This window comes from Rhyacophila brunnea, unplaced genomic scaffold, assembly GCF_057557595.1.
Source record: "Rhyacophila brunnea isolate RB1 unplaced genomic scaffold, BYU_Rbru_1.0 scaffold_4, whole genome shotgun sequence".
In the NCBI taxonomy this organism is placed as follows: domain Eukaryota; kingdom Metazoa; phylum Arthropoda; class Insecta; order Trichoptera; family Rhyacophilidae; genus Rhyacophila; species Rhyacophila brunnea.
Genome location: NW_028233068.1, coordinates 32553761 through 32567377, shown reverse-complemented (window position 1 = coordinate 32567377; position 13617 = coordinate 32553761). Strand labels below are relative to the sequence as shown.

At 29.1% G+C, this 13617-nt stretch overlaps 1 protein-coding gene across 1 annotated transcript in view; it reads right to left on the bottom strand.

Annotated features, from left to right (window-relative positions):
• LOC147067273 (zwei Ig domain protein zig-8-like) overlaps positions 1–12538 on the bottom strand; it is a 74284-nt gene extending 61746 nt beyond the window's left edge. The window contains exons 1-2 of the mRNA XM_085954986.1: positions 12350–12538; positions 8914–8990 (exon numbers count right to left, since the gene is read on the bottom strand). Of these exons, the coding sequence (XP_085811112.1) occupies positions 8914–8990; positions 12350–12538 (266 nt within the window). The remainder of the gene's footprint in view (positions 1–8913; positions 8991–12349) is intronic.
• Positions 12539–13617: the final 1079 nt, after the last annotated feature.

The window sequence follows — 13617 nt, the reverse complement described above, 5'->3', positions numbered from 1 at the left end:
GGCTTCAAAATTCTATAAATAGATTATCTACAACGTTTAAAGAGTGTCCAGAATCATGGTTTGAAAATTCAATAAAAACTCAATTTTGACCTACGACGAGCATGTGGGCCGTTAATCTTGCTCATTTTTTGAATAATAAAATGCCTAATTATTGTCAAATTTGGGATCAAAGAGATTATCAATATAAATTTTCATCGTAAATATTTCACTATAATAATGTCAATATAAATTATACTGATGGTTTTATAAATGCGTTTAAAAATTAATAAATGTAAAAAATCTTAACACCATTGCACATTTATGTACTGAAATATGACCATATTCTAAAACATTAGAGCGAGAGGTTTAAAAGAATACTATTTTATGTAATAAAAATACTTTATGCAGTCATCAAATGTTTAAAATAAATGTAAAGGATAATAGGGCTTCAAAATTATATAAATAGATTATCTACAACGTTTAAGGTATGTCCACGATCATGCTTTGAAAATAGAACAAAAGCTCTATTTTGACCTACGCTGAGCATGTCCCCCCTTAAGTACAGACAATATGTATTTACTTAGAAGGAATTTATGAGAAAAAGGTTTTTTTCAACTTCTTTGATTTATAACAATTTTCTTTAAAAGTATCTCATAAAATTTAATTATTTTATTTCAATAAAAAAAATTTTTTTTTTTCAATAAAATTGGTATATACAAATTGATGCAGTTTGGAAGTTGGGCCCGTATAGGTAGAGTTAATTTTCCGTCTCTATCATAATGTGTTTATTATGAAAAATACAATTTTAGGCGAAATAATTTTGGAATCATTTTATTTTTTACGCATTTCGTCCATATGTGTCGCTAGATTTCAAAGTCCATAATATATGAATAAGAGAAAAACAGCTTTTTGTTTTCTCAAATACACAGTCACAAGGGTGAAAATTTATATTATTTCGAGTATAGAATATTTAAAATAATAAATTCCACATTTTGATAATGCACAAATGTTAGAAATCAGTAGTTCTTCAGCAATTCACAAAAAATTCAAAAATACCTAAAGGCGGACTTGGCTGATTTTGAAATGTAACGACACATATAATATATCAATTTAATTATAAGATGATTATTAATATAAAATAACGGTAGTTTCATTCGATTATTAAAAATGTCAACCATTTATTATGTTCAGTGGTTTAAATCTTTTATTAATAACATCCGTTATCTTTTGAAATAATATCTCTTTTAATATTAATATAATCTTCCAAATTTACGAATGAAAGTTTTACAAACGAGTAGGTACCTACGTATTATAACAAAGCTTGTGAACCATCAAATCGGTTAATAGTTCAGAACATCCTTTACATGTTTGTAGTAACCTTTTTTACCCTTTGAACTAACTACAAAAACATATATGGGACCAACTACTATATTAGAGAGAAAACTAAAATTGTTGGAAATTGTTTATATGAGTAGTTCAGAATTGAGGAATAGAAAAGTAAGCTTTTTAGTTTCATAAGCCTATTGATGTAGATAAGTTAGGTTCCATGAGGTGACTTTGATTTTAGATATTAGTCAAATTTATAATATGATCCTTTACACTAAATTCGTGGGTCGGGATGTGTAGTCAGGTAAGTCACAAAACAGCAAAAATGAGATATGAATGCCACTATACTAAAAAAAAAAAAAATCTTTCGTTGTGTGTAGTCAGGTAAGCCGTACGTCTTACCATTTGCGAGATGCAGTTTCAGTCAAAACATATTTTTTATTTTACGGGGTGTGCACACAGTTAAGTCAGATGAGTAGTCAGATAAGTCAACATTTTGTGTGACTTACCTTACTACTCATATTTGGCTTACCTTCAAACGTCATACCTACTCAGTGTTGATTTTGGTGAATCCAACGTATTTTTAAAGATATTTTGAGAAATTTTGAAAAAAAAATAACAACAGAACGTAAGTAAAATAGTCATATTATAATAAATTATGACTTATATAAATAAGTATGTGAATTATTTGTAAATAATACAAAATATACCAAATTTATCGAATTTGATTTATTTAAATCTAAAAACACGTACACAATATCCAAACAAATAATCTTGCTACTAGGTTCAACCACATACTCCAATAACTTGTATGTTGACGATTCATTGATGCCAAAAAAGATCCTGATTTTAGTATTCAAGAATTATTACAGTCTAATTTACCGACATTGAAGAACCACGCCCTTCATGCTCAAATAGTGCTTCCACGATTACACATCACAACGATGTTTTAACCTTTTACCCTCGTTCTCGATTGAGAAGTAATAATCACCAAAAATGTAACTTAAGGGATGATACAAAGCTTTCAGATATGATAAAAATGTTGCACAAAATACTGGCAAAAGTTACACAACAAGTACCTATAATGGAAGTTATGAATACGAAAAAAAGTCGTATCAGACAAAGCGAACAGGAAAACAATATTTTCGCCAAGTAACCGTTCAATAATTCTTGACTGTTGAACTGTTACAGAAACCAATTTGTAAAGGTTGTACACTAAAAATATTACGTGAAAGTCACATTTTTTTTGAATATGTTTTAAGAAAAAAACGTGCGACTACTACCGGTATACTTATTCAAGAATATGCAAGAGGAAAAATATCTCTAAAAGATAGCGAAGAAGATAGGCAAATAGCAAATACACATATACTCTCAATTCTATCATTATGACAGTCATTACTCTAAAAGGGACTGTCAGAAAATACTTACCGCCACATTTGACAATAACTGTGATGTATTTTCAATATTTGAAGAGTATTAGCTCTACTCCCATCAATATTCGTTTATACGCAGAAATATTCCATGGCATGAACTTAACATTCAAACAGCCAAATAAAGATACTTGCCAAAAATGCGATAAACTTAACTCAATTAAGAATTCCACCAACGATGAAGAAAGAAATAAAAATCGTGAGGAATTGAAAGAGCATCATGACGAAGCTGACTTTGCATATTCAGCTAAAAGTTGTGATAAAGAGTACTTGCAATATTCCTCTTGCCAAATTGTAACATTTGACATGCAGCAAAGTTCCCTGGCCTTTTACAAACAACATTTTACAGTGCATGATTGTGATAATAACCAGGGATATTGCTAAGTATGCCATGAGACTCTTGCTAATAGAGAAGCTAACGATATTGCTTCATGCCTGTTCATATACTTAACCAAGGGGATACATGATAATATTAAGCATGTGATCATGTATTCTGATAGATGTGCGGGTCAAAACAAAAATAACCACGTAGCTGTAATGTGCATGATAGCAGTAAAACATTCTGAGACTTTAAACAAAATTGATCACACTTTTTAGTCCCTGGCCACACACATATGGAGTGTGATAGTGACCATCGCATAATTGAGAAGAAAAAAAGACATTTAGTGGAACGATCGAGCATCCACATGATTGGGCCAAATCAATGTGTGAGGTTGCAAAGAAAAATCCTTTTATAGTCACTGAAATGACTCGTGCAGATTTTTTTAACTACTCGGATCGATTAAAAGGACCATTGCCACTCAGAAAAATAGACACAGATGGGGAAAAGTTTGTTTGGAGAGATGTTTAGTGGCTTCAATTCAACAAACACGAACCGGGAATAGTGAAATTTAAAAGAACTCTCGACGAGACGACTGCATTTTAACAAATTTCATATATAAGACGAGATAAGACGAAAGATTTGATAGACTTACTTCCATACATTTCATCGTATTATAGAGAATTTTGTGAGTCACTTGAGACATCTGAGATAGTCAGTGATATTTAACCTGATACCATTGAAGAAATCCATACTGAAGTTTAATAATAACGATGAACCTTTATAATATTCAGGTTTGTGTGCCTTTTTACTACTTAAATAACATTAAAGTAAAAAAAAAGTTATAAAAATGCTACTTTTAAATTTATATAATATTTTGTTCAATAAACCAATAAGATTTATGTATAAAATGTGTGTTTTATTGCTAATATTAGTTAACATGAAAAAATAACAATATTACTTTGTGCGTAGTAACGTAAGTCAATCATTTTTTGTGCAATTCCAGTTAAGTGAATTCCTTTTTTTTTTTAACCAATTAAGTTTTAATGAAACAAAGTAGTTAGAATACTTCTAGGACATATAATTGAAAGCCAATTACATGTTATTTGATTTGTTACCCATAAAAAAACATAACTATGATTAGGGGAATGTGGGGAATTTTTTGAACTTTGTTTTTGCTATATCTCAAAATGACATTTTGTGACTTACCTGACTTCACATCCCGACCCACAAATTGTGTCAAATAAATACTGCATCTTGTAATGTATTTCAATCAATACATTATTCGTTGACAATTAATACTATACATGTAGAACAATCAAGGGCATACTTAATTCATCTACCAAAACTGTAATATCACATTTGTCTTTTATTCAACAAATAATTTACAAGATTTGAGAATATAACATTCTTTATATTGAAAATCAATAATATCACTATTTAACTAACATAATATTTAATAACAGTGTCACTTGAGACATCTGAGATAGTCAGCGATATTTAACCTGATACTATTGAAGAAATTCATACTGAAGTTTAATGATAACGATTAAACTTTATAATATTCAGGTTTGTGTGCCTTTTCATTACTTAAATAACATTAAAGTAAAAAAAAGTTGTAAAAATGCTAATTTTAAATTTATATAATATTTTGTTCAATAAACTAATAAGATTTATGTATAAAACGTGTGTTTTATTGCTAATATTAGTCGGATTTACATGAAAAAATAACAATATTACTTTATGCGTAGTAAGGTAAGTCAATCATTTTTTGTGCAAATCCAGTTAAGTCAATTCCCTTTTTTTTAAACCAATTAAGTTTTAATGAAACGAAATAGTTAGAATACTTCTAGGACATATAATTGAAAGCTAATTACATGTACTTTGATTTGTTACCCATAAAAAACATAACTATAATTAGGGGAATGTGGGGAATTTTTTGAACTTTGTTTTTGCTATATCTCAAAATGACAATTTGTGACTTATCTGACTTCACATCCCGACCCACGAATTGTTCAATGTGTATTTTTAATGACATCATTATAACATTTATTTTGTTCAACTTTATAAAGATAGTATCTGGAGTACAGTTAGTAGTTGTCATAATAAGTTTGAATTAATACAGTTTATACTTTTTGATTATTTTAAGCTCATATTTTATTTTCATAAAGCATTTATTTTAATCAACAAATAATTCATAAGATTTGATATGTAACCTACAAGAGTGTATTGAATACACATAATTTTTACAGATATACCTACCTACTAGAAAAAAATCTTTTTTGAAAAGTGCAAGTACGTTTTAACTAAAATTCGGAATGATCCTGGCGTCGGTTAGTAATTGGGGCACTTAATTGGTATCTTTATTTAAAATACAAAAACCCATAGCCAACATTAACGCAATTTGATACACATTTCGTGTAAGAAATACTAAAACTAAATTCATCATAGTTAAGTAAGATGCTCGTAGCTTAATCGGTAAAGACACTAGCGCGAATCTAGTGGTTATAGGTTCCAGTCTCGTCGGACGTCGTTTTTTTCAATTAATATTTTTTAGAGTCGGATTAGAGGTGTTTTTAAATTCTAAAAATTAAAAACGAAAAATATTCTAAGTATTAAATATTCATAAATAAATAAAATAAATATTCTATACTCTAAAAAACATATATATCTATTTCTCAAACAGTATACCTACACATTTAATATCGCAGAGTAATAGTGATAGGAGGATCTCTTGGTAAGCCTTTACTTTCTAAATAATGATCACACATTGTTTTATCGACACATATATAAAATGTATATTGTAAAAAACCTTGTTTGTAAAATGTTCATTTCTCTACTCCTACTTATTAAAAAGGTCTGAGTTAAGGGGTAACAAATTGATCTCCTAAAACGTACTTCACCTAGTTCTAACTTTATGACGCGATGATAGTCTTATAACTTTACTATATGGTAAGATTGATAATTCGCAATTACAATGATAAAATATACCTACTATATTTTTTATTCAACGAATAATTCACTAGATTTAAGAACGTAATATTCTAACTATTGAACATACATAATTTTGAAAACACTTCTGAGAAAATATATTATAACCAATAGAAAAAATCTTTTTGAAAAAAGTAAGACACCCCACCCCACAGGAATCGAACCTGTATTTTTTCAGTTTCGCGCCCGTGCATATAGACCATTATGCTAAAGGCGTCATACTTAATTGCGACATTTTTTTAACTAATGGCTTTTAATAATCTCGGAAGCCCTTTCCAAATCGAGCTACAGTGTTTTAAAAATAATTTATGTTCGATAAAATATACGTTAGTTTTCTTCATATATTTTTGTACGGTGTCGAATCGTAGACTTTGAATCCAATAACAGCGAAGTCATTGATAAATTTGAATTATGATAGTGTCGTCAAATGGTTCACATATCTTCGAAGAGTGCACTGTACTAACAAGATGACGTATTACTCATTGTAGACTAGAGAATCTAGAGAGAATGGTGGTAATGGGAAACGTTTTGGTAAGGAAGACCGTTAACGTGATAGAACGACCATATGAAGGAGTTTAATGTGGGCACCTTTCACTCTACTCTGTTAAAGGCAGATAACTGTGGAGGTGTACAACTTTAGTCATTTGGAAGATGGCTGCATTTAAAAGTGTTCACGAATAGTATAATGTCATAGTAAAATGACCGAGAAGAAAGACATTATATTTTATAATTGACATATTGGTAAAGTACGTGTTAACTCTGTTAAAATTTGGCCTTGTCAATTTATAATTATTTATTTCTAGGCACGTTCCATCGGCCAACTTCTGTACCATAAAATATACTACTTGGAGTATAACAATTTATAAAGAAAAAATCTAACTGAAAATTAAATGTATTTCTCTCTGGAATATCTTACACGATATAAAATTTTACGAAACAATTTTCGTGGCCATTCAAGATAACCGAGGAGAAAATAATATAAAACCTGCATAATATAATGATAAAATCTGTGCGGTAGGGAAACAGTAGCGTTCGAAGTATCTACCTATTTTGCTAATGTGAATATAAACAAAAAATGAGAGCTTAAATAAATCTACCCGCGTTTCAATAGAAATTGTTTTTTCCTGATTACATTAACAAGGGGAAGAAACCAATCTTGGTGTTTCATAATTGTAAACAAAGAATTATCAGTATCAAAAATTAATAAAATAAACTTTTATTAATAATTGATTAATTAATAAATGAGTATAATAGGGCCTCCATAAGTAAGTATATTACCAGATTTGTTACGTAGAGTGCTAGTGATGTATTTTTCCATCCTATTGGGTCCTTGTTATAACACCGTACGTACACGTGCATGGATTTACTCGCACCAATAGTGTGTATTTTAAACTATCGCGATAATATCTGTTTATACGTTTAAGTGCTGACTGTCTCGCCTATCTAATTTTAAAGAGTAAGCGAAACGCGATATTAACATTGTATGGTATTATTTGACAGGTCATGAAAATCGGTTAACCTCAAAATGAGTCTGCGTGATTTATTTCGTTTTTTTACCAGCAGGTTCACCACTACCGTTCTACAGGCGCAGATATCTCACAGTCCAATTGTCGCGTAAAAATTCAGAAGCTTCTGAACTTTTTTGATCCATGCATGCAAAGTTTTTGTTATGGTCGCGATAATACGTACTGTCAGCATTAAATCCGTGCACGTATAAGCGGGATATAAATCATGATTGAATAAAGTAATTATTGCCAGATGCGGGTTTTGAACCCACACTCACGACCAATAGACAAACGCTCTGGTCAACAAATTTACCGTAGAGTATATTGATAATTAAAATAATTTTATTAAATTATATTAAGTATTTGAATCTCAAGTAATTGAGTCATAACATGGAACTAGTTTTGTAAACATGTTCATTTGAGATAATTAAAAATAAAGTGTTATTGGGAACTTTACTTACCTACATATTTCGTTAAATAAAAATGAAAACTATATATCCGATTATCTAATACTGATTTCAAATAATAATTTTATTAATACAAAAGTGTAAAATAAATCAAATTGTATCGAATAAATAATATATAAATAGAAAATTTCAGTAGAAATCGTATCGATTACTTTGTCATAGTTTATTAATATTACTAGTAAAACAAATAAAACATGAATATTTTTTATTATTTTATCATTAGCCACGACCGTTAGCACTATATTCTATACATGTTTACCTTGACACCTATCCGATTTGATGAAGATGTCTTTTTACTGTCGACTAAATGTCTCATGTATGCAAGTTATTTCTTGCACATTACTCTCAGATCCAAATCAACCAATGGTCTTAAAGCATAATTACATCACACTTTCAGATGATATAACTTCCGAAAATTTTGTGAACTATTCACACGTATTGACCATCAAAGTATCATAAGTATTGTCATACATATTTTTTATAAAGGACATATTTCGACACCATAATTCATGTTGGTTTTAAACCACATTCTCAAAAAAGATGTTAGATTTTTAAAATTATAATAAAAGTATGCCTAATTTCCCGCGTACTAAAAAAAATCATATCTGCAAATGTTTAAGATTAAATTATTACTCTATAATATACATTTGATAAAAACTCTATAAGTAACATAAACTTTCAATTACTATTTTGAAGACGCTGTTTCATATTGAAACGCTGAAAACTGTTATCATAATATCAAATTGATATTGTCAAGTCTTTTTGTGGTTTCACGTGATATTGTAGTCTAACAGTGCGATGAGTTGATTTTGTATCATAAATAAACTATCCAGAAAATTTCTACTCATGCTTAAAACATAAGCAAAACCTTGTTAGATTTAACACTATTAACTAACCTTGCTTCGTTGCTGTAGGTCAGATGACCAAAAGTAATCAGATGAAGGCTCTCTCCCTTTCTCCTGACCCAAGAAACCTGAAAATTTAAATAAATTGTTTAATTATTCAAATATATTCATATAACTATATTACCTATATATAAATTAGAAGTTTCATTTTGTAAACAATAGAGGAAGACGAAAGAATATTTAAATTAAAAATAATTTCATAGGACGAGAAAAATTTCATTAAGACTGAGTATAAACTGTACCTAAATACCTACTTCATTTGAATTAAATATTTTTTATTCAAGGCATTATACATAATATAATATTTCTACAGTGAATACATATTTTTTAAAACCAGAAAAAAAACACATTTAACCATAGAGAAATTTCATTCGATTCATTATGTTGCCATCTATAACATATAGAAGAAATTTACCTTGATTTAAATCCAAAATATATTAATCATTTCTAAAACACCTTAAGTTACATGGTTATTAGATATTATTTCAAAGAAAGACATTAGGGCCAGTAGTCTAATTATTTGATGGCGTAAAGTTGAGAGATGTGTGTTCGAAACTAGGTCAATTTTTCTGAAGTTTTTCAAGTACATTTCATACGTGGTTTATTTTTATAATCCGGGTATGGCAATACCCGTTTTTCGACAAACCAGGTTTTTCTTTGAATCAATAAATACAATTTTACGATTTCATGTGATAAATGATAAAAAAATTTCAATATACATTACGTATTTTACGACCAAAGTAGTAAACTTGATTATGACAAATCACGCTGAAGCTTGAATGTTATAATCATGAATATCGGTAATTTTAGAATTTCATGTATTTTATAAAAATAATCTATGGGTATCCGTGACAAAAATGAGTGTTTAATAGAAAATATTCTTCATTCACTATACAAACGAACGTAAATACATACAAATTGTTTGTGAAGTTTCAATAACAACGAAACGAAATGTTAATATTCTGTAGATAATAATGTATCCCATAAATATATTAAAAAATTTATATTAGAATCCTGGGTCCGGCAAATACACATATTATTTTTGATGCATGTTTGGAGTCAGATTATAGTCATAATAGACTTAGTTAGTGGCTAACGTCCATTTCTCGTAAAAACGCTGCGTTAAGTTTCGCGATCTACGAACATGAAGTAATAGTATTTTCACTTAAATATTTTAAACTTTATAGCATTATGCAGTTGCAAGACTCGTATTTTTATAAAATTATTCGTCTTCGGGGAGAACAAAAAAAGTAGTCCATTCGACCATTTCTTTATGCTCGATTTGAGATTTATAACGCAATCAAGTGACCATTGGATACTTAGTACAAATCTAACGTGGAAAAACCACGCACAAAGCGTGGCTTTCGCAGAAAATCAAGGGGCAATCATTTTCTTTTCATGGATGTGGCATTGATTGATCGATGTGAGTTTCGTTTCCAGTCAATTGAGTAAAGCTAGAAGTATCATACCTACATTGCCTTTCTTTATAAACATTTTGGAAAATATTTAATGTTTAATGAATATACCATTTTATTCATACTTTGCTTTTATTTGTTTATTTGAGATAAAAATGAAAAAAACAACATCTGACATAAAATGTCATTTTTTTTTTACTAAATTCGAATTAAAATCATTAATCCAGATTTTTTTTATAAATATAATGTCTGAAATAAATATTAAGAGGAAAACTATTTTATTGTTTTTCGTAATACTTTCTTTTACGTTCTGTTTTTTCTTTTTAATTTAGAACCAATTACTAAATAAAGCTTTTATTTTAATGTCAGAAAAATACAAAAAAGAAAATCTGTTAATTATTAGACCAAAATATGTAATACGCTAAAATAAAAATACCACGATTAAGTTTATATAATCTATATATAAAATAAATAACCATTATACATGAGGTATATTATTGAAAACATACAAAGTCAATGCTTTGAATACTTTTTACTTATGTGAATATAGTAATTTTACAACAAACCTTAAATAAATATACATAAAATACTGTACTAAATCAATGTAAATAAGCCTCTTTTGTGACACATTAGTGACACCGATTCAAAAAAATATTGATGTAGTATCAAGCGCTAAAATAAAGCAACTACCTACTAATAACGCTTGAAAAATATATATTCACACAGTTAGTAGGTAGGTATGTAGGTAATAAAGGTTTTCTGTACGTTTAGAGAACTTTTCACGATAATACATTTAGAAAGTAAAATTATATATAGGTACTTATATATAATATATAATGCTGTATATTTTTTCAACTTGTAACAATGAGCGATTCTTCTCACAATAAATACTCTTGTTTTCATTTAAATGGTTTCATTTAATTTATAGACTTTTAACATTTCTTTCTCATAATAACTTAGGTTATATTATATTTGAATATATTAACATTTAAATAACTTTTCTGTAGTTTAAGATATGTGGTCCGCCAATCTTCTGTCCACTGTTGACTACGGGTACAACGGAAACGAAATGATCCCTGATACCCAAGATAAATAATATTTGAAAATAAAAAAAGGACAGTATCATACAATGTTGTAATAAATATTGATGTTTCGTGTACTTATTCTTAAATAATCACACTTTAGCACCGTTAATACACACAATTAGTACACAATCTTGTCGAGTAAAAATATAATACTTTTTTTATATTACTGATATATTGTTATAATACTAAAATCTAACTATTACCTATATCTACATAAAACGCATATAATATTACACGGTGTTAGCGTTCTGTCTCTGTATTAAACGTGGCCAGATAACATAATATTTCAAGGAAATTATGCAAAGTAATTCTTATCATACCTAACGCCATGATATTAGTCCTGGATAATAATTTATATGTGAATAAAAAAACAAAATAATAAAAAAAATATTTATGTATTATTTATTATCTTAAACTCTTAAAGCATTGCATTTAATAATTGGTTAAAACTTTTTAAAAACATGTAAGTATATATTTGTTCCTAACTTTTCTGAAATTTATTAAAGCTTACTCTTATGCGTCAATGACATTGAACTACTTTACGAGCTGCTTGTTGGCGAATTTACAATCTGCCTATAAAGTCGCCCAGTGTCATCATCGAACAAGCTAAAAAGCAGACTGTAAACAATCTATCGAGAAAAGTTGAAAACCGGTCAACTTTACACACTAAACGCCGGCGTGTGGGTCTACTGCGTCTGCGCAGTAGAGTGTAGTAGCGACCTCCTGGTAAAAAACGAACTACGTTTAGTCAAAATAGTCGCTAGCTTGTTGGCTTCTCAGCGAATGGAAAGTTTTATGTGTCATCATCACAATCGCAGTATCTGAATCGCCCGCTTTTAAATTCACCAACAAACAGCTCGTAAAGTAGTATAATCGCGTAAAACTGATGTTGTTAATAATATAATTCTATTACTTTTATATTCTTACCGTTTTTTCTTTCAAATCGTTGACTCTGCAATGAAGATGGACATCCTGCCCCAACTGCACTGTGACATTGGTAACATTATAAGCCTCCTCGAAGAACGGTAGTGTCTCCTCAGTCGTCGAGCTATATGATTCTTCAGAGGGATTCTGCACTGCTCCAACTGGCTGAGCTGGAACACTTGTCAGGGGCATACTCGTGTCTCGGACTAAGTAGTTGGCTGGTACATGAATCTGAATCTTCGGATTACGAGGGACCGGTGCATAGTCACTTGGTGGTGAGGGTTTGACCACTGAAAAAAATTATAAAAATAACATTTTATTTTCAAACGGTCTATAACACTCTCTGCAATAACTCGATATAATATTATGTATGTTGTATGTACGTAGATATTCTATTTCCTGCACAATTAATCATAACATTACTAGACGTAAAGAAAAAAATATTGAATATAAACGCAATTCAACATATCCATATTATTTATTAGTAATAACGATTTTTATGATAAAATCTTGATAATAATAATAAAGCAATTTACATCAAAATTTGATTAATAATATTTACTAAAACTATTAAAAAAAATACCATTACCATTCCTAAGAGAAGTAAATTGATTTCCATAAAATAGATGTTGTTTCATTATCATATTAATCAAAGTTTGAACAAAAACAAACTATGAGTGCGAGTAATAAATCGTTTGACACTCCTATATCTTCGCGATGTGAGCTAGAGTAAGATAGAATTTCTATGGCTGAATTGAATATTTTTGGTACACGTCGATGGTAATTATTGGTTTGGATGACTACAGTCATTTAAAAACTGCGAGGACGTGTTGCTGAAATTAATTGTTTTTATATTAAATATAAAGTTAGTGGTAATTATTTTTAGTTAATTTAGTAGACAATATGGTTAACTATGTTGTGTTTCAATTTGGTAGCTGTATTGATAAGCAACATTATGGTATAACGTTTCATAGTTAAGTTAATAATAATAAAAAAAGGTTCTACTTTGCGTTGTACGCAAGAAACACGGCTTCATTTTGCCAAACAATACACACTCTTTTTTATAATATTACTCTGAGATGTGAATACTTTTCAAAAGATTCAGTGTTTATTTGGTGATAACTCATGATACGTCTTTTTGACGAATGACGTATGCACATTAGAATATAATTTTACATTTTTGGTCATAGATTAATAAGAATGGCACAAGCAATGTAATCGTTATATTAGTAGAATGAATAAAATAAGTACAATATCAAATTAAAATGGTA